At 36.8% G+C, this 23,357-nt stretch overlaps 2 protein-coding genes across 2 annotated transcripts in view; both read right to left on the bottom strand.

The window, feature by feature from the left end:
* Positions 1-23,357, bottom strand: part of LOC110839612 (kelch-like protein 10) — a 165,206-nt gene that overhangs the window by 91,288 nt on the left and 50,561 nt on the right. The window lies entirely within an intron of this gene.
* Positions 9,307-23,283, bottom strand: LOC147874475 (INO80 complex subunit B-like). The gene is made up of 7 exons (XM_087345181.1): positions 23,144-23,283; positions 22,831-23,008; positions 21,520-21,709; positions 19,791-19,923; positions 12,661-12,761; positions 10,866-11,044; positions 9,307-9,526 (listed from the first exon to the last, which is right to left on the bottom strand). Exons 2-7 carry the CDS (start codon positions 23,004-23,006, stop codon positions 9,391-9,393), a joined length of 915 nt encoding a protein of 304 aa, XP_087201307.1. The 5' UTR covers positions 23,007-23,008; positions 23,144-23,283; the 3' UTR covers positions 9,307-9,390.

Genomic DNA, 23,357 nt, shown 5'->3' with positions numbered 1-23,357 from the left:
CCTCATTCCTCATGCAAATCCCCCCCCCCGGGCCCCGAAATATAATAGAAGTAATACTGAGCCTCATCATGTGTCCATGAGACTGAAACCTGACAACTCTCAACAAATACTGAATTGTATGATTTTAATAGACAGACTAATGAATTACAGTTTTGCCACTGATGATGACCTCTTGAAGTTGAAACTTGTTTGGCACAAAGTGTTATTTAATGTGTAAACAGTTTTGTTTGTATGCATGATTTTATATATCAATACACTGCACGGAATGCAAGGTTTTAAGATTCTTTTACTTGGCATGCCACTTTAGCAACTATGATCAAAGCACTTCACGTGGAAAGACTTGGAAACTCCAGTAGCACAAATTATAAACTTGATCATGTAATCTACTCAAATGCATTTATTTTTCATTCCTCTGCCTTTCAGTTCATGAGCAATGTTACAGTAGATTAAATACACTTTTGATGTGTATACTCTGTATAATTATAATAATATTTTAACATAATTATAACATTACTAATAACATAGCCTGTGTGTTATGTTTCTTAGTATATATAAAGGTCTGATAATGTCATTTTCTTACATGACAAAACATGTAAGTACCTGTGCTTGGTGTTTTATATTATTGTTGTTAAAAATGAAAAATAAAAATACATATACAGATAATTCTGTCCAATTTGAAGTTCTTTAAACATGAGAGGTGAATAATTTGTGGTAGTTAGACAAGGGTAACCTGCAGACTTTTACCTACATTACAGGTCAGTAAATAGGAAAACTACAGAACTGTAACTTCAGCATAAGGCCACTCAATGAAATTAAAGGACAATGTAATAACATACAGTGATGGCTTATCTTTTCTTACATTAGCTTTTTCTCAGTTGATCAAAAACTATAATGTACATAGTGGCAGCTGAAACAATGGAATGCCACGTTGGTAAGTCCAAAGGAAATATTCCACACGCAGTAAACTCAATTCTGTTGTTAATCACTTGCATGATGAAAAGACGAAGCTGCCTCTCACAGTCATCATGTATGTTTGGCTGTAAGAGTAACTTATGCAAAACTGCCAGAATTTTTCTTGATTCACTGCAAGTCATCTGACTTGTAAACATCAGAACTGTTGTCTTCAAAGTGTAGTACATAAGCCAACAAATATAGTATACAACTGTAATTATGTATCGTTTCCTGTCCAATAGAATGAGTGTGATATCCACAAGGCTCACTATTGAGACAAAGTTATGAGATGTTTCTATCAGCATCAGCAGGCCATAGCTTGTGTTAACAATTTGTGATGATTCATATATCTTGAAATGAAGAGACCTCAGAGTAAGAATGTTGCAACACTGTTCATCTTTCCATAGATTTTCACCCAAAATATTTCTGAGCTTGAAGAATTCAGTGGTTGTCTCACAGTTAATTTCCAACATTTCTAATTCTTCACTTGTTCTCTTTAAACTCAATTTCAAAATTCGCAGTAAAAATAGAAACTGAATTAACCCTACACTGTTAATTAATAAAGTCACCATATAGTAAACAGCAAACATAATATTTTGAAAATTTGAAGTGATAGATACATAATAATAAAACATACCAATCAGAACTGCAATTATGAGCAGAATCTGGAAGATCAAAAAGTAAAATTCTCCCTTATATGCATTTCCTGGTTTATTTCTTAGTAGAAACTTGTCAATTGTTGATAAATTCTCCATAATTATTTTGAACTTGCTTCTGTTTGTTGTTGCTCCTAAGAAAAGAAATGTGACACAACTTCCCAGGAGCGATATTTTCTGAAAACCAAAAATGATTACATAACTTGCTGCAAGACTTGGTGAAAGTGTAAAAAATTTGAAAAACAAAATATGAATGAATAATCCCAGTACAAGTAGAAATACTACCAAACTCCACACAATACTGAGCATACTAGAGGTTTTGATAACATATGATCCATTTGTAGACTGAACATAAGAATATGGAGCCAGTCCTAGTATTTTAGATAAAAAATACAAAGGTTCCATGGCTGAAAAAACATCCTGCATTTTAAAAATGTTTAATGTTGAATTCACTTAGTTTTTTTAAATTATTGGTGAATTTATTAATGACATGAAGTGGCAAAGATGTGTTAAAATATCCTGTACAATATGTATCCTACAAACTATATTAAAATTATTTGAAATATTGTAAGTAGGTCAAACTAGCATGGCACTAAGATTGTTATATTTTCACAAATAATTCTTCCAATGGCAGATTTCTCAATGCACTGTTCTAAACGAATAGCATTAATGCATATAGATGAAAGAAATTGCATTAAATTCACTTTGCAAAATGTTTCGGTGCTTGCCGCAAGAGTTTCTGTCCCCTCCACCAATGCGCATACATATAAGGCAGAGTAAGAATCCCTTACAAACGGAGAACAAGGCCCATAAAAGTCTGTAGTATTCTTGTGACTATCACAAGGTTTTATCTTCTCAAATTAAAAACACTTGTTTTTTCAACATTTGCACTATTTTTGACCATCTTGTAGTGGGTTATCAATGTGGTGATAAGAAACTAGTCCCACTCTCTTTCCAAATAAATATTAAGTTTTAAAGTTTCAGATATATTTAAAATTCCAACTTACATACTGCTATTTTATATTGCAACTAATATAGTAGAAATGTGTTTAAATTAAATTAAATTAATATTTATGTGTACTTGTAGAAAAATAGTTGAACAATGAACACACATTAAGTTCAAACTTGTATGTAGCAGAAGTAGGAGGTTATAATTTTTCCCACCAATGTGGTGGCTCTTGTAACAGTCCCCTCTTATTGACCCTTGGTAGACTTTGAGTTTGGTGTGTCTGATGTAACATATTTGAGTAAAGAATGGGCTAAGTATAACATGTAACGAACAAAATTCTAGCTCTTCAAACTACATTTTAAAAAATTAATCACTACAGCAAGTTCACCTGTCACAGTATGGGATTTTAAAGCGACGTAATCTACTGTTTGTTCTGTGCTTGTTAAACTTAGGTACTGACAACTGAAAGACAACGTCATTCTCTTTGTTTACAGAAGTGTATTCTGTTTTTCAATCAATACTGTCAGTCTGACCCTACAAAGAATGTAGCAAAAACCCAAAACAATGGCACACAGTTCAGCAATTAAATTAACAGTCAGAATATTCCCTCTTTCACTTCTATGCACATGCTATGTTAAATAGAACCTGGTACAATTTCTTTAGAATGTTATGACCAGCAACAGCAAAGACATAATTTCATGACATAAATATTAAAAGTAATGAGAGAAAGAAGAGAAATTATATCTGGGGGTACACGAACAAAAGAGGTTGAATACCACTGCTCTACACCATTCAGCAGGAGAGAAAAAAAGTTATATTTTGCCAAAGCATGTTCCAAATTTTAAGTCTAAAATATTCAGGATATGAATTTAACAGCGCTTAATAGATACAATATTCCCAAAACAGAGATGCCTAACAGTAAAAGCCATGAAGAAACGTTTCAGGGCCCTGATCCATACAACTAAACTCACCTTTCTCTCTCTACTTTCTCTCCCTCTCCCACTCTCGCCCACGTGCTACCATTGGTCCACTCCCATACCTGCTCCCATTGGCTCGGGGCAGGCTACACCTTTCACTTCCCGGCCTATAAACCCAGCACCTCACACCCTATTGGCATATTCATCGCCCTGATGACGGAGGCAGTATGACCTCTGAAACGTTGGTTAACATCGACCAGACTACACAGCACAATAACCCAGAAGACGAATATCTTCATACTCACCGCTGTGAGAACCTCAAGTCTTACAAGAAACTGCTAATTTTAATGTATTATTAGCTCCACAGAACAGTGTAGTGCTTGAAAAGTTCACAGGCAAGAAATTCCCTGGTTTTATGCAACCCTGAGGTTGAACAGAATTTTACAAGAGTCCACCACCAGTCTCCATCCTCAGCAAGATGAATTCAATCCACGACATCATTTAACAATATTCCATTGAGTATACATGATGATTATAATTTTAGGGACCATAAATACAAATTAAACTAATCATCAGTAGTATTATCACAGATGGGTCTATTGACTGCATTAATAGATATGTGGATATTCCAGTGCTGAAACAATATTTGTTCTAAATCTGGATGCATCCGTATTTCTTCATTCATGATTATTGTTGGCAATAGCTCATCTTATGTTAACATTTTCTGTATTGGGTACTATACATAATTTTAAAAGTCCTTTCACAAAATGGGTCATATCCTCTAAGAACATTTTATTTATCCGTCATGTACTTTTACATTAAGATAACAGACCTATTTGGCAACAAAAGTAACAAATCAAAATTTCACTCAAGAAAATGAAGTATAGGTTAAATTCGGGAAATACTATTACATAGTTCAGAATCTTTCATGAGTACACTGACGGAAACTATGGAGCATTCTCCACAGGAGGGGTGTCGCTAACCATCTGGTAGATGTAACAAACAACATGTATGATAGAGCATGTGCATCAGAATGAACACAGGAGATTGTCTTTGTTCAGGAGTTAGAGAAGGGTGCAGTTTGTCCCCTACTTTATTTAACCTATACCTCAACAATGCTGTGAGACATTGGTAATCACAGCCGAATGTTTTAAAAATGCATGAAAATATGGAGAAGGAAAAATTTATGTTTGCGGATGACAAGGTTATTATCTCTGATGATAAAAATAATAAAAGTAATTGCTGAATATAATTCTTCCATTTCCAAAGATAAAACAAGCCATGGCCTTTTGTGGCAAATGACTTTTGAGGTCTAAGCTATGGTAGACAACCAGCCTTTAGAACAATTTAACTTTCTGGGGTGCCAACTTTCATATCACAGAGAAGTGGATATCAGTCATAAGCTGGAGAAGTTTAATTATATATGCGATACAATCAGAAGCACTTTGAAGAACAAAACTAGAATGGGTTTCCAGATTAAATATTACAAGGTTATGGCAGTGGCTGCTGGCCTCTATGGAAGTGAAGATTGGACATTAACAAAGAAAGACTTAAGTAGAATTGAAGCAGCTGAGATGCGATTTCTATAATCAGTTCTCGGCGTAACAAGACACAATCGTTTAAGAAACACTGTGATAAGGAAGAGACTAGCAGTCAATAGTCTCAATGATAACACAGATTCAAAGGAGCTCCATAATTTATAATTTTCACAAAATATTAACTTCCAAAGTAACTAATTCCCTGGTAGCAGAACATGCAGGTTTAACACAGACAATACCAAAGCCCGCCACTGGCCATGATCCTGAGCCAGCTCCACCAATTTGCCATCCTCACAGCCCACCTTACTAAGATTCATCTTGATGTTACCCTTCCATCTCCTTCTTGATCTACCCAGTGGTCATTTTAAAGAATGAATCCCTACCAAAATGTTGTATGCACCTCTTGCCTCCCCATGTGTGCTACATGTCCAGCCCAACAGAGCCTCCAATATTTCACTAACCTTACAATGCTAAGTGACCTGTACAATTATGAAATATTCTAAATTCCCTACTTATTTCATCCCTCCTAGGTCCAAATATCTTCATGAGCACCTTGCTTTCAAACACTGTGATCTATGTTCTTCCTCAAAGTAAGAGACCATGTTTCACAACCACACAAGACAACCGGAAAAATTATTGTTTTATATATCCTGATATTCTGGATTTTGGATAGTAAACAAGATGATAATAGTTTTTGAATTGAATGAAAACAAGCATTCCCCGAATGTATTCTACTCTTAATTTCATCATGGACATCATTTCTATTTGTTATTGTTGTTCCCAGATACTTAAATTTTTAAACATTTTCAAATGATGCGTTACTTGTAACTATGTTCTGCCATTGTTGCTGATGTTGATCTCATATCAGACACACATATTTTGATTTGTCTACAATTACTTCTAGGCCTATTTCGTTGCTAGCCTGTAGGAGAGTTTCTGCATTCTTGGTTATGGTACCCACACCTTCCTCCAGCAAATTCACATCAAGAGCATAGGCAAGTACCTGGTGCAGATCATTCAATTTGAGCCCTTCTTGATTCCCTCTGACCTTCCTGATGACATGATCTAGAGCAAAATTAAAATGCACTGGGGATAAACAACTCATTTTAGGCTATTGTGCACTGGGAAGGGAATCGACAAAAGGTTACCTATACGAACTCTACTAGATACCCCATCCACACACATCTTAATTAACCTAACAAGTTTCATTGGCATTCCAAAGTCAAAATGCCACACAGTACCTCTCCTCTGACTGAGTCATATGCCTTCCTAAAGTCCAAAAATAGTTGGTGAACTGACCCATTATACTCCCACTTTTTCTCTAATATTTGTCGAATGTAAAAGATCTGATCAACAGTTTATCTATTACGGTGGAATCCACATTTATCGTGTCCGATAGTTTCATTCATAAATGGCGTTAAACGTGACAGAAGAATATTCGATAAAATGTTGACAAAAGAGGGATACCTCGGAAGTTACTGCACTCAGTTTTGTCCCCTGTTTTATGGATAGGGACAACAATTGATTCTTTCCACTGTTGTCCACAGAATATTTGGATGATAAAATCCAGGAGGATGAGATGGGTGGAGACAAACACTGCACAAGGTGAGATGAGAAATGAGTATATGTTTTTTTCTGGAAAACCACAAGTTATAAGACTAATGGGAAGACCTATATGTGTAGGTGGGAGGATAATATTAAAATGGATCTTAGGAAAGTGGAGCTGGGGGTGTTGAATGGATTCATCTGGCTCAGGACAGAATAATGGTAGACACTTGTGAATCAGGTAATGAATATTTGGGTTCAATAAAATATGGGGAATTTCTCAACTACCTGAGGGCACTGTTAGCTTCTGAAGAATCTCCATGCTCTATGAAGTCAGTTTTCATGATAGTCCTCTTATTAAGATATGAATACCAAGTACATTACCTACAGTTATCTTAAGTAGAAAATTTCTTGTATGGGAAATTTATCAACTTTATTTTGCTTGATCTTGAACGTTACACAAGAAACATTTAGTGTCTTAATTTAGAGAAGTAATTTCTTTCATTTTGGTATAGACTGTTTGGCCTTTTACATTGCACCAATAATGCTGCTATAGCAGTGTTCTTGACAGAATCTGCAACATGTGGGCTATATGTTTTCATCATGAAGATGAATAAGTTTCATTCGGAAAGTATTTTTCATCATACAATGTGCCTATTTTAACAAAATACAAGAAATGTTTTGTCCCTGTGTAGAGTAATAATGACTGTACTGTTCGTTATATTAGATTTAAATCGGTCATTTGCAAAACCACATGAATCCATAAACCTCACTTTGAAAAAAAAAACGCTAGTAAACATTTATTTATGCTTTTCCCCACAAAAATAAGTGGCAAGTATATACTATTTTTTGGAGACAGGTAATAGTTCACCAACCATTTTACGTCTAGAGTTGTTTATACAAGTACCCATATTACATACATAATTGCAAAGGAACAGGGCATGATTCATGCGGTTATGTCACTGCTGTGCTGATGAAGTCACTGTGGGTTTCAGTGGTCTCTGTAGGCTTAAAGCCTAAACCAAAACCTAGTAAAAATAACATTTTGGCACTATGTTGTTTTGACAAAATACAGGTGATAGATAAGGCTGCCCAGGCACAGTAGACTTTGAAGTGGTTCTTGTGGGAAGCTGAGCATTTACTTCAATTTTTTGTCATGGCAGCAATAGCTCAGTTGCCTCAAAAAGTAGATTCATTCATATGGTTTCGCAAGTGACCAATTCATTTCAGGTTTTCATGGTGGTGAAAATGTTACTCTTCATCTGCTAGATTGCAAAGCCCTATAGTCTTGTAGGTCGTTACCATCATTTTGCAGCAACTTTGAGCCTCCATCATCAAGGTAGTGGTCACTGTTCATTAGTGTGATGAAAACACAATTAATTACTATCAAATTATGATTGTCCTGTACTGTTGTATGAATTACGATCATATATTTACTGACTAATCATTTTCGATGTTTTTGAAGGAATTTCCATGTCATCTGAATGTTTTCTTATAGTAAATTAATATTAGGAAAAAAAACAACAACTTCTTTTCCTCTTGACTTCGTAAAATTGAAGTTGCAGGTGTAGAGTGAAATGGTTTCCACAAAAGGGGAAGTGTCACCAGTATGTCATATGACTTGAAGGCAAGACCTAATGAAGGCCAAGTTACAAAGTGATTAATAAAACAAGGACGGAATTTTCAATATATAATCACTAACTAACTAACTAGATGGCTTACGGGACCAGAATGTTCAACACCAAATTAACAAAAGCCCTTCACCGGACCCTGTCCTGGGCCAACAAAATCCAGTCTCCTTCAACTCCTATCTCCCATAGATCCCGCCTGAGATTATCCTCCCATCTACGTCTAGGTCTCCCCAGCGGTCTCTTCCCCTCAGGCTTCCCATCCAATACCTGGTGCACACCTCTTGCCCCCATCCATGCGCGCTACATGCCCCACCCATCTCATTCTTCTCGACTTAATCACCCTGACAATACTGGGGGAGCAGTACAGATTTTTAAGCTCATCATTGTGCAGTTTTCTCCATACCCCATCGTCTTCCCTCTTAGGCCGAAATATCCTCCTCAACACCCTGTTCTCAAACACCTGCAATCTATGTTCCTCCCTCTGAGTGAGAGATCATGTTTCGTACCCATACAAAACAACAGGCAAGATTATTGTTTAGTATAGTTTAATTTTCAGGTTCTTAGAAATCAGACAGGAAGACAAAATATTTTGAACTGAGAAGTAGCAAGCATTTCTGGAATTTAGTCTCCTCCTAACTTCCTCATGAGTATCATTTTGATTTGTTATTGTTGTTCCCAAATATTTGAACTTTGTAACCCTTTCAAAGGACTTATTAGCTACCCTAAGATAAATTTGCCTGCTTGTCTGTCACATATTCTCACAGTAACATGTATCATTTTACATGCATTTTGAAATAACCACAACAGTACATTAACATAAGATACTTCTGAAGCTTTCCTTGTGTCAGGAGTAATAGTTCTTCTCTGGACCACCTTAGTATTTATAATTCCAATTTATAAAAAACTATCATTTTGCATTTTGTAAAGTTTATCTATAAGTTTTGAGATAACATACTGGAAGGCACTTTATAATGATGTGCATGTGACAATGTAGAAGGAGCTTCATACCGATTAAATTGAGTTTGAATGTTTTCATATTATTAATAGATGACATCAACCTTAGAAGCTGGAGGTGGAAGAAAGGTGTGAAAATAAGTAAGAATATGAAATGCATTACTGTTATGTATGAAACATAATTTATGAATCATATTTATGAAACGGAGAGCATGTAATGAAGAGAACTTAAAATGTACAGTTTTAACTTCAATTTTTTACTGTTGCAATGTTCTTCTGATAACACTCAAGACTGCACAATGGCAATCCAGTTTTGCAACAGCAATATTTTTTCATATTGGTGCAGCCTTCCACTCCACATGGTACTGGTACAAGTACAGATTTCCTGAAACAAAATGTGCCAAGATCTAACTGAAGACATTAATGCAAAGGGGGAAGAAGTTAATCAAGGCTTCAGAGGTTCTAACTGCCTCTACCTTCAGGATGCCCTAATGATGGAGACAGTAAGCCAACAAAATACATGGTAACATACCAGCCAAAAGACAGAATGTCACAACCCATATCAACAAGGACCACTCCACAAAGCATTTTTGTGTATTCCTACACTGTTCAAACAATGACAGTGCCACTGACCAAAAGATCCAAACTATGGCAGACTATGGAAACTCATTAATGTCTGTGGTTTATTAAACAATGCCTACTGAGAACATTATACTACTTTTGACATCTGGCTATAAACAAAGTTTAATACTTCTCCAAAAAAAAAAGTTTCAGACAAACTTATTGGAATCAAAATGTATAAACTCTGTGACAAGACTGGTTATACACATGGCATGGAAGTCTTCGGGGAAAGACAGAACATGAGCTACCGCAGACATGACATAACACACATTATAGTAAAGCACTTTACAAAAAAGGTAGAAATACATGGACTGTACACTTGCAACTTTTCCTCTCATAACTTGTTTGACAATCTGACTGAACAGAATCAGCTGTTATGGAACAGTATGGCCTCAGAGAATGGGAATGCCATGTCATATGTCAACAAACAATTGAAACATGGTGATGTTTTGATCCAAAACAAGAGATGACTTGACAGCAATGGTCTGCAGAGGTAAATATGATGTGCCGAGAAACGCACACAATCCACCAACAGCAGAAGGCAACTTTTATGATGAACATGGAAACACCATGTTTCAATTGTCTGTTTGTTCATATCATATGACATGGCACTCCCATTCTCTCAGACCTTACTGTTCCACAACAGTTCATTCTGTGTAGTCAGATTGTCAAACAAGGTATGAGAGGAAAAGTTGCTACAAGAATATAAACCAAAGTCGTGCATCCCACAATTAAAGAAAAAAAAGTTATAAAGAAAAGGATTGTGTTATACTAGAGGGTTCAACACTAAGTTTTCATGCTGTACATATGATTTCCAAACACATGGGAGAAAATAAACTTTCTATCCCCCTTAGAATCTACCATTCAGAAGATGTGAAGGAGGAACATTTCCAAGGAAATTATTTAAAATCTAAACACATCACTTTACTGAGACATTCACTTTTATTGGCAGTAACTTATTGTGTTTTGTATGCACCAACTTTCAGACAACATAATTATTTTACAATACCTATCACACAATAACATAATGAATTACAAAGACACCCACACACAGAGTAAAATTAACCCATGCTCAACTAGCCAAACAACAAGTCCTTACTTACTCTGTAGTAGTCTGTGAATGGAGAGAGAAATCCACACCTGAAGGGAGTGATATGCTAATACCATCCACAGTATTATGGTACGTCACCCGAGGAACCTGTTTTCGAGCAGATCGTGATCTGTTACTGCTCTTCCCAGACTTTGACTCCTGTTTCTTTAGCAACCTCTCCATGGTTTTTTTCTAAAATCACAAATTTTATAGTTCACTGAGTTTTGTATTCCCAACCTTTCAGTATCTGAAATGTACCATACGTGAAACCACATACATTACTTAGCAGAGGTAGGTACAGAGTTAGGGGCAAGGGGAGCCTCATGATTCTCAAGGTATGGTTGAGATTTATGATAGTCTATTGTTAAAGTAAAACTGTCCCACCACACACCATGGAGGCACTTGGAGAGAGGAGATATAGCTCCAACTCATTCTTGACCTTTGCACTAGATGCGAGGGTGAGTGGTCAGCGTCATGCCCCAGCCACACTTTATTCCCAAGAAGAGGGGTTCCAGTACCATTGGATAGGAGGCTGGGAGCATCCCGGAGCCATTCTGGATGCAGGGGCTAGAAGAAAATCCTTAGCCCCTACTGGAGATCGAACCCTGGTCATCCAGTCTGTAGTCAGACACTATACTGACTAAGCAACCCTAGTCCATTCACTAACTGCTGCATATCTGTTACGTTGGCAAAAACAACCAACTTTCAAGAAATTTTACAATGGCATCATACTTCTTAGTTGTCCAAAATTCATTGCTAAAAACAATGTCTTGGTAATTCTAAAATACCTCTCAAGTATTTTGAGTGATGTATAGTGTGATAAATATATGATGGATATAGAGGCAAAAGCACTGCGGTTATATCCACATAGATTTAAATATAAAACAGCAGACAATGGACAATGTCCAAAAATGCAGTAACAATAATAGTAACTTTAATGTTAAAAAGAATATGATCAAGGCTCATAGCCAGAACAGAGGAGAACCTTCAAGATCTCAGTAAAGTTCAAATAATTGGGAATGACAATAACAAGAAATTTCAATCACAAAAACATTAAGAACTGGTTAAATATGGAAAATGCCTACTACCACTCAGTTCAGAATCTTTATGTCTTATCACACATTACTAAAAATGTAAAGATTAGAATACATAAAAGAATAATTTTACTAATTGTTTCATATGGTTTGTCTCTTGCCTTAAAGGAAGACATGAACTGATGGTGTATAAAACAGGGTGCACATAAGTGTACTAGGACCTAACACAGAGGAAGTAAGAGGAGCACAAAGTAAACCGCACCACGAGCTTTATAATTTGGTACATATTAAGATAATATTAATATGGATCTTACAGAAACAGATTGTAAGGATATAGACTGGATTCAACTGGTTAAAGACAGGATCCAGTAGCAGTCTCTTACAACGTACTTTCAGGTTCTGTTAAACACTGATAATTCCATAACAAACTGAGGGACTATTTGAATTAAAAATGTAATAGCATCCACATAAGCATACCTGGAAGACCATCAAAAGAAAGGTGCATGGTGAATCCCAGAACTTTAGAAATTGTGAGCAAGAATGCAAATGGCAACAGTACGAAAATGATAGTGTTGGGAGTAGCATAACAACATATGCCAATATTACTGTTAACTGGTGAATTTTTACCCAGAAGTATTGCCATAAAACAGGATTATTGTACTAGAACTTCCCTATTAAGCTTACATACGCAGTTTACCAATCCGTATTAGTTGTGTTCTATGTACAAGCTGTAGCAGCTTATAATGAGTCTTTACCAAACAAACATCATATTACCTTGTCCTTTTCCCTCTTCTCATCAGCCAATTGTTTTCGTTTCTGAGACTTCAGTGCAGCCTTCTGTATTGCTTCAGCTGTCATGACTTTTTCCTTGTAACCTACAGGAAATTCAGAATTAGGAGAATCCAACAATTTTCAAGGTTACAAATAAACAAGTCATCTGGCAAAACCTATTGTAACTCACTCCACTTGCCAGAATATTTCTTGAGAAGCAAATAGTAGCTCATCTGGTCCTGAAAATTCCCATGTTTTATGTGACACAAAAGTTAATTATGTGTTCACAAGCACCACCACTGGACCCTATCCCAAGGCAGGTGAATCCAGCCACACATTCACGTTATAATTCTCCAAGGTCCATTTTAATATTATCCTCACTTACTCACTTTATGGTACAGGAAATTCTTTGAGAAGTCGATTGCATGCTCCTTTTGTCAAATAATAGCCCACTTTCTTCATGGTTCATCACTGCGTTCACAAAAGCCCAACACCAGACTCTATCCTGAGGTAGCTCATTGATTTCTATCTTCCTAAGGTCCATCTTAACGTTATCCTCCCACCTACACCGAAGTCTTCCCAGCAGTCTTCCTCCATTCAGGCCTCCCAACCAATACCTTGTAAACACCCCTCCCCTCACCTATGCCTGCTGCGTGCCTAGCCCACTTCAACCTCCTTGATTTAATCTTGCTAACAATATCAGGTGAGGAGTACAGGATATGAAGCTCATCATTATGCAATTTTCTCCTTCTCAACACTCTGATCTAAAAGACCCTCAATCTGTGTTCCTCCCTCAAAGTGAGGAACCAAGTTTCACACCCACACAGCACAACTGACAAAATTAAACTTATGTATATTTTAATATTTAGTTATTTGATATGAGATGGGAGGACAAAACATTTTGGAATGAATCACAGCAAGAATCCCCTGAATTTAATCTGCTGTTGATTTCATTAAATGCATCATTCTGACTTCTTGGTGTTGTTCCCTAGTACTCAAATTTTGTCACATTTTTTAACAATTCATTAATTATCCGCATATTCTGGTTCTTTGCTGAATTCTTATGCCGAGACATTAACATGTTATTTGTCTTTTCTGCATTTATTTCTAGACCAACATCACTAGTACCCTTTAGAAGTGTTTGTGTTTGCGTTTATAACATTTATATCATTGCCCACAGATTAATATCATCAGCAAACTTCTAAAGCTGATGAGTCCCATTCAATTCCAAACCACTCTGTTTTTCTTGGACTTTCCTGATGGTATATTCTAAGGCAAAATTTAAAAGCAGCAGTGATAGAGAATCTCCCGGTTTCAGGCCATTCTGAAAAGGCAATGTATCAAATTTTGCTAGAGGGTACTTAAATCCTTTTTATCTTGGCAGCTGGAATATTTTGACATTTAATAGCTTTTAATGGCAGAAATTGTTAAATAAATTGTAGTCCATTCACTGCAGTTTTTAGTCTAGAATTTTCAAAGAAAATATAAGCTATTGCAGATGAATAAATTTTTCCCATACCTGAATTGCAAAACAGTCACCCTGACAGCATAGTTTGTATACATTTTACAATATGATCTCTTGTTTCTATTCTTTGAAATATTCAGAAATTGGTTGATTAGAGTGGCAGAGACTTTTTAATACCCTGTAGTACAGCTTCAGCATGGTGTTTCATGTGCCACAGTAATACAAATTTGCTTCTAAACAGCTTACAGCTACATGTACCCAAGTGGTCAAGGTCTTGTAATAGCTGTGTTTTTGTGTTTGCTTTTATAGTACTTATATTATCACCCAACAGATTAATATTGTCAGCATACACCAAAAGCTGATGTGTCCCATTAAGTTCCAAACCACAATGATTTTCTTGGACTTTCCTGATTGCACATTCTAAGGAAAAATTGAAAAGCAGTGGCAATAGGGCATCTCCCTGTTTCACGCCAATCTGAACAGGAAATGTATCAAATTTTGCTAGAGGCTTCACTTAAACACATTTGAATTAGATTGACTAGCTTCTTCGGTACACCAAATTTAAGCAAAATATTGCAAAGAGCTTCTCTTTTAACTGAGTTATAGGCTTTCTTGAAGTCTATAAATCGTTGATGGGCTGTCCCACTGTACTCCCACTTTTTCTCTAGTATTTGGTGAATGTAAATCAGTTGTAGATCTATTACAATGGAACCCACAATGATGATCCGCAACAATTTCACTGGCATAAGGAGTTAGCCTCGCCAGAAGAATTCTGGATAAAATTTGGAAACAGGTGATAAAAGGAAATCTTCTCGATAATTATTACACTAAAGTTTTATCACCCTTTCTATGAACTGGCACAATAACGGATTCCTTCCACTGCTGTGGAATTTCCTCCTCATTCCATAAAGAGTGAGAAAGTCTGTGTACCACGGAATGCAACGTTCGCCCCCTGCTTTGATCAATTCGGCCGGAATCTGATCAGTACTCGGAGATTTATACTCTCTCAACTTCTCAATAATAGTTTCTATTAATGTTGTCCTGCTATCTACATCTAAGTCTCCAAAGTAATTTTGTGACTAACATAATGTATTAAATTCTTATCTCTCCTATTTGCAAATCATGTTCTGCCCATCTAATACTCATTCATTCCACCATAAAATTTGGTTGACCACATAAATTATGAAAATTGTTATGCAATTTTTGTCATCCCCTGTTACTTCCTGGGCATCTGGGAATAAATTTATGAAATGGTAGATCTCAGTATAAATTATTACATAAGAAGTAATTTTCTATTAAAACTCTAACTGTGAAAGTTGGCTATAGTTCAAACAGAATCTTACAAAAACAGAATATGAGCTTCTGATTGTGGTTTTCAGTTATATTATAAAGAGTTTTACTGATAGTGAAAGCTACTCCTCTTTGCCACAACAAACCTGTGCATGAAAGACCCTGAATAAAGGACATTGCACCCAACATGAGAATTCAGCTAGCTGGTAATATACCCAATATGTAGCAAATTTCAGTAAGAATAACATAAATAATTTCAGTAAAGAAAAGGAATAAGGAAAAAAACAAAAACAAATAAAACCTAACTTTTAGTTTCTATTATCTTTTGTTGCTGCATAAAACCTGACTTCTTTAATGTCTGCACTTGTATTTGGGAAGAAGTTGTATTAATACCTACTTGATCAAAATGGTACATGGAAGAAATATCTGGAAGACTCTGATCTGACACACTAATTATGTGCCTTCCACAACTAAATGAACTACCAATTACATAACTGTTCTGAATACACTAAAACATAAAAATATGATTCATCTGTCATCTAAGAAAATCAAAGAGTACCAAATGTTATGATTCTATGGCTCATCATAAACACGGACATAATCGAAGCTGCCTTCAAAATTTCTGCCATAGAAGAAACTGAAAACTCACATACAACAGTCTGTTGAATTTCAATATGATACACACACAGAAAATATTAACCAAAGGACTATCATATCTTCAAAACAAAGTATTTATAACATGTCTGGCTTTTGTTGTGTTCTTATTACAATGAGATTGGACTAGACATGCAGCATGAATACACAAGTAAGTAATTAATACAAAAATTTGGTAGTATTTTGTAAAGTAAAGACATCACTTGGGAGCCTTGGAACACATGGCACATCAATATTAAAATGACACTTAGAAAAACAGTGTGAGGGTGTGGACTGGATTAAATAAGATCAGGTTATGGTCTGGTACCAGGTATGGACACAATAATGAATGTTTATGTTCCATAAATGCAAGGAAGTCCTTTACCAAATCAGCTACCATCAGCTTATCAAAAGGCCTCTGCTCCATGCAATCAAATGATAAACAGCAAGAATATGAAGCAACAGAAAAAAACTGTGACCATATTAAAATATTAAACCAAACTTTGCATGAATGACTGAAAAGACCCACAAAACCCTGTCAGGGTAAGATATCGGTAACGGATCCACCCATAAATGAAAGCCAAAACAAACAATCTCAATCAAATAAGGTATGTCTGCTTCATCTGTTTCATCACATATTCCTGGCCCAAAACAGTACAAATAAACTGTTTTGAAATTCAGTTGTTTTCCAGTCTTTGTAAATGATTAAGATACTTGTGCCTGTTGATTAAACTCTAGCATTTATATTCATATAAAATAAAGAAAAAACATCAAGTTGTTCCCATTTGTCATCATATTTTTGATCTAATAAATCAAAGCAGCTCTTCTGAAATTGTAGGAATGGAAGGTGGGGGGGGATTCAAAGACATCACAATAAAGTACGATTTGAAGCTTTTATGGCAATTAAACTCAATAAAATCCTCTTGGGCAATCAGCCACATCCTAACATCAAGTTCATGATGGAGGTGGAACATAACAGGTTACTTCTGTTCTTGTTTATTTATTAATTTATAACTTATTTAAGAATGCATTTTCAGCAGCTCAGACTATATAGCCTTGAATGAGAGGATAACAGTGAACAATGAATTAGAAAGGATGTGGAAGGATGCAGTAGTCGCCTAATTTAAGGTACTATCCTGGATTTTGTCTGGAGGGAATGAGGATAACCACAAAAAACCCACCACGATAGTTGGTCTCTGGGACAAGATTTTAACCCAAAACCTCACAAATACAAAACAGGACAGATGACGAGAAAATCTCTGCAAGGGGAAGTCGTTTCTGGTGCGGTGTGGGCGGAATGTTACTTATCAGCTGGACTAGAGGGCTGCTATTGGTGGGAAGTGCGATACGCCAGAGTTTAAGGCTACTACACACAGACTGAAAACATCAAGCAGTTAAGAGTAGCGTGTAGTGAGTGCACCTCTAATGTGTTCTGCGGGTGTTGCGATAATATTCTAGATTAAATCGCTGTGCCGCTGTGAGGTAATCTTAATGCTGTACCCATTAAAACACATGAAAGATTGTTGTTTGTTGTTCTTTCAGTGGTTGTGGAATGAACGCTTTTAGGATAGGTTGCCACTCACCGCGAAATCTTGCGCATGCGCATTTAATGAATTCCTAGCAGGGATTTTCTCCTGGTCTGCGGACTGTACTTCACCATAACGTTCGGTCTTACATTCTTGGATGTCTAAGTAAGCAGGTGGTTCACTTAGACATACAGTACACAGAAAACCTCTGCACACAGACCTGTACATCCATGCAAAGACCAAACACCATCCAGATCAAAAGAGAGCAGCATTTGCGACACTGAAAGTCTTGGGAGTGAAATGGAGCACCTCAGGAACACCTTCAGGCAAAATGTATACAGCAACTATGTGAACGCAGTTAAGGACATACTGGACAGACAGGCAGAACCAACGAGACCAGGTATGAAGAGCATATGAGACTCATAAGAGGTGCGATCGGAAAGTTTCAAGACTGCGCCTATAAAAACCTGTACACTTATCTCAGGTATTAAATTCATCCATCACCCTCGAAGTAGTTCCCCTGGGAGTGAACACAACGATCCCAGCGCCGCTGCCAAGCCTGGAAGCATCCCTGGAAATCTTTCTTTGTCAGCCTGTCAAGCACCATCTGCGATTCTGCCTGAATCTCTTCTATCGTCTCAAATCAACTTCCCTTCCGCTGAATTTTCATCTTTGGGAAGAGGAAGAAGTCACACGGTGAATAAGGAGGGTGCGGGATGATGGCCATGGTGTTTGAGGCCAAAAACTGCCGAACTTTGAGGGCGGTGTGCGCTGGTGCGTTGTCATGATGCAGCAGCCAGTTGTGGTTGCGCCACTTTGCCGGCCGCTTCCGTCTCACATCTTCACACAACCACCTCAGGACCCCACAGTAAAATTCAGCATTGACCGTCTGACCTGCAGGAAGAAACTCCCTATGGACGATCCCCTCCTGGTCGATAAAGCAGATCAGCATTGACTTCACATTGCTCTTGACCTGTCTTGCCTTCTTCGGTCGTGGTGACGATGGGCTCTTCCATTGTGAAGATTGCTGCTTCGTTTCCGGATCGTACCCGTAAACCCAGCTTTCATCACCTGTGATAACCTTAGAAAGGAAGTTGCAAGATCTTTGAGCTCCTGACAAACGAGAAGTCGATTCTGCTTCTGGTCCTCAGACAGGAGCCTTGGTACAAACTTGGCTGCGATGCGTCGCATGTGGAGTTCTTCCTTTAGAATCAGCTGACAGGTCCCATAGCCTATCCCAACATTGTCGCACAAGTCGTTGATGGTACTACGTCGATCTTCGTGACTGGCCTGCCGAATCTTCGTAACATTTTCAGGCGTTGTGCTCGAAGATGGTTGTCCAGAACGCTCGTCATCATCGACAGAGGTTCGGCCATTTTTAAAACGTGAATGCCACACAAACGTTTGTGCACGACCCATTGCAGACTCCCCAAATGCTTGCTTTAGCATTTCATAGGTTTCCGTAGCCGTTTTGGCGAGTCTTTCGCAAAATTTGATTTGTTCATGAAAATCCGCCATTCCGAAATCGCAGGAGGGTCGGTGTAATGCACTACCAAAACGCCCGTAACTAAGAAACAAATGCTAATTCGATGATGCCGGCTGGCACACTGATTCACTATGAATGTAGGCCGCACCCCCTAGCGGCAGAAGCTCGTACTACATCCGGTTCGCCCTCTATTGACACAGTCTTGAAACTTTCCGATCGCACCTCATACATCTTGGCCGGCCAGATAAGTCTGCTGTCACAGAACATGGCATTGAAGCATGACACAACATTGACTTCAACATCACGATACTAGAGAAAGTAACAGGATACATGGACCACTTTGTAAAAGTACATCCCAACAACTTCAATAGGGACGGAGGTTTAGTTTTGGGCTGAGCTTGGTACTGTGACAAATATGCTCAAGCAGTCTGACAAAACACCAATAATAAAGCAAGGCCATACTTCACAAGCACTTGACTCAGCCTACTAGTTCTGCTTGGCTTTGGTCCAGCCACGAACACCAGTCCTGGGCAGGTATATAAAGACGTTCAAGGCATCGACTCACAACAGAACCCTGATGATTGTGGAAGGAGATGGTTCCCAAAACATCAGTTTCTTCCTACAACCAACTGATGTAGCAGACTGCCTAAGAGGATTTTATTGACACTACAATAAAATATGTTATAAGACTCAGTTTCACATCACTAATATCAGAAATTTCCAGTAAGTTTACCTGATGGCAGAGCCAGAAGCTGTTCTCCTCCAGGACTTGGTTCCTTGTCTGTTTTTCGCTCAAACATGGCTCTCTGTCGAGCTGTCATCAATTTTGGATCTTTAGGTTTGATTTTTTTCAGTTCATCATCTACCTGCAGGGCAAAGAGTTTCATACAAAGAGATGTTTCTTAAAAAAGAGTAAAGGTATGAAGGAAAATTTTAAATTGTTCTTCACAAACAATAATAAATAAACCTACACATCTATACAATAAATGAAAACAGAAACAATAAAAGAAAAAGAAAAAATCACTACAAATGTATGACAAACATAAAATTATAAGTCCAGAATTCATGTTCTTATTCCATCCTCAAGAATGCAACAAGCAGATTGACATATGGTAACTAATACCAGGATGCATACTCTTCATTGAAGAACTGACAGATTTTCAATTGGTCAAGGATTCCTGTTCTTCCAAAAATACAAAGGGTCATAACTATATTCACAGACCTTTCCACTGGATTCCCATCCTGAGGCAGTTTAAATCTTCACATTCTGTTTATCCATGATTAATTTTAATATTATCCTTCTATCTATGCCTAGTTCTACACAATGACCTCCTTTCAATTTTCCCCCATATGTGCCACATGTCCCACTAATCTTCTCCTCAACCTTATTGCCCTAACAATGTTAAATGGTGTATAACTGTGAAGTTCTTGCTTTATTTTTTATTATTCTCTTACTTCATATTTAATAATTTAAAATATCCTCATCACTACTTTCTTCTCAAACAAATATTCTTCCCTCAGAGTAAGAGCCAAACTTTCACATCACATAAAATAATAAGTTCAAGAAGAAGTATATGTATTTTTGTACTTACGCACTTAGAGAAAATCAGGAGAAAAAAATTCATATGAAATGATAGCAGGCAGTAACCATATTTAATCTGCTCTTATATAATTTCATATGATTATTTATTATTTTGACCTGTTATTGTCATTCCCAAATATTTGCAAATTTGTGACATTCATGTGAACTAGTTTCTACCACTCACAAACAATTTATGAAGTAAAAGTAAAGCTGTCCCACTATATGCCATGTAGGTGCTTGACCTCAGCACTAGATTGGGGTGAGTGGTCAGCATCACGTCCAAGCCTCACTTTACCCCCAGGAAAGGACCCCGGTACAAAAAATTTATAATGATCTTAAAATCATAAGTGTGTGGGATAACATATAAATAATGTCAGATAAGCTGATATTAAGGATATTGGTAATACAGTACAGAAATTAGAAAAATATAATCCTTACCTCTTTCTTTGACATTCTTACTAATGTCAAACCAGCTAAAACAAGACTATTCTCATGTAAGCATAAAGCTGGAGATACAAACAAGTTGTTGCCTGAGGAAAGAGCCCCTGGTACCCAATGAGTGAACTAATAGCTAGTCTGAATGTGGTGGTGGCACAGAATAATATGCCATCCCTGATGGGAATTAAAACCTGGCCATCCAATTCACAGCCAGACAATTTACTAATTAATTATTTTGCAGATGATAAATATTGGTACTGAGCTAATAGTGCAAGGATCCATTCATATTACCATTCTTTCACCACAGTCATTACAAAACAGGCAAATTAAAGTAAACCTGGGCCTGCTACAATGCAAAATATAAGTTGCATAGTAAACTATCTTGGTCTAGTTTCAATAACCCATATAAGAACACGACGAAAAACTAGCAGAACTAACTAACCTCTTCTAGTTTACCAGATTCAATTGCATCCAACCACCTTTCTTCTTCACTTGATGTCCCACTATCCTTGCCTTTACCCTTTTTCTTCTTTGATGCCTTAGGAGAGGATCCCACTTGCCCTGACCTATCCATTAACTTAGCTGGAGATCCCTTGTCTCTCATTTTGTCAGCAGAACTTGACTGACCAGCACTGGAAAAATATTAAAGTCAGCATTTCATAAAAGAAATTCAAAGAACTGAATACAGTAATCTGTAAAATTGGAATTTTGGACTTAGTCCATCATCTGTATTTCCAAGTCTAGGTCTGAGGATAGCTCAACCAGGGAACCTATTGTCTAGGGTTTCTATCATTTCTGTTTTACCTGAAGACAGATCTAGCTTCTGAAATGTTGTAACTTTATTGAAATACAAACAGTGTTAAAAATCCACTTTTATAGATTATAACACACCATCACCAGAAATCTTCACACTTCAAATAAACATATAAAAATAAAATATATTCAGTAAGTTATAAACAAGCTAATACAGAAACAAAAATATCTGTGAAAAATGTGTAACATCTTCTTTCATCCAGGTGCTCCAGGCAAGGCAAGGCTAGTAGAAACTGTAACTTCAATATTTTCACTTTAGTGCACCATTCCTGAGCATAATTTCCACTGCAGCAGATTCCAACTTTTTAATAACTGTTTGCATATAAAATATATTGCACACAGAATTTGCAGAAATGTTTAATATGCCTTCATTTTGACAGATCATATGCTGAGTTTCAATGGTTCACTAATTATGAACATTAAACCAGAAATTAAATACAGATTTCGCACAAATGCTATGTTATTATTTACAATCTACATCAAATTTCAGGACCTGCCTTTAAGTGACACTATTGCCATTCCAATTACAAACCCCAGAAATTTCCAAGGCCATGATCACAGCAAATTTGATATTATTTATTATAAAGGTATGATTGGTCATAGTGGCACACATATTAACCCTGCCAAGTTTCACATAAATTTGTTAATTGATTAAAGGTTCACTGGGCAACACAGATATAAATTACAACATAAATTACAACAAATAATGCAATGACAGATGACACTAGGGCACATCATGCTTGATGTAAGACATTTTTATAAGCATAAATAAATTATTGTTTCACTTAATGTTTATTTGGTTATGATGCTATGTTAAACTATCAAATGAGGCCCTAGTTAAAAGACTCAGGATAGATTATTGATTCTGCTCACATTTAAAATATAAATAACACACAAAAACATGTTTCCAGAATAGCTTGATTAAGTAATAAATACACACCCTTTATCTCCTGTTTCTGTTCCAAATTTTATTTTTAACTTAAGAGCTGGTTTGCTTGTATCAGCATCATCAAATGACAAGTCCTGCGAACCCTCACTTTCATCTAATAGCTTCTTCTTTTTATGTTTTTTATGCTTATGTTTCTTATGCTTCATCTGTAGTGGAAACTCATTCATATCTGTAAAACATACAATTTCATTATGACAGTAACAAAATTATGATTATTATTGATTCATTACAGTTGTTTCATCAACTGCATAAGTTGTGTAATAATGGCTGTGAATTGAGAATGCTATAAAGGGATAGTCCTAACCTATTTTAGGGCCCTATCCCCGTATCTGCTTTGTGGAACTGAGGAAAGTCACAGGGGTGGTATCCAGAATAAGATGCAAACCCACGATCTCCAAAATAAGACACAGCTGGAGTGACATCCATTCCTTAATTTTCCTTTAGCTACCTATCAGTGATGGACCAAGTGCAACTGTAAGCCAACCACGAAGTTAATTTTATAAATTGCGTCAACTTGT

Source organism: Zootermopsis nevadensis, unplaced genomic scaffold (genome assembly GCF_977971745.1).
Source record: "Zootermopsis nevadensis isolate Lab colony 2312 unplaced genomic scaffold, Znev_1.0 Znev_ptg000008l, whole genome shotgun sequence".
In the NCBI taxonomy this organism is placed as follows: Eukaryota; Metazoa; Arthropoda; class Insecta; order Blattodea; family Termopsidae; genus Zootermopsis; species Zootermopsis nevadensis.
This window is presented reverse-complemented; position numbering and strand designations above follow the sequence as displayed.

Bases quoted from the DNA above. Each gene is read 5' to 3' on its own strand.
- LOC147874475 (XM_087345181.1), bottom strand. From the start codon at position 23,006: ATGAATGAGTTTCCACTACAGATGAAGCATAAGAAACATAAGCATAAA. The intron at 12,762-19,790 runs GTAAACTTACTG...AATTTCCTGTAG, and splicing joins GCTTCTGGCTCTGCCATCAG to GTTACAAGGAAAAAGTCATG. The intron at 9,527-10,865 runs GTAAGTAAGGAC...ATTTTGTTTCAG, and splicing joins CATTCACAGACTACTACAGA to GAAATCTGTACTTGTACCAG.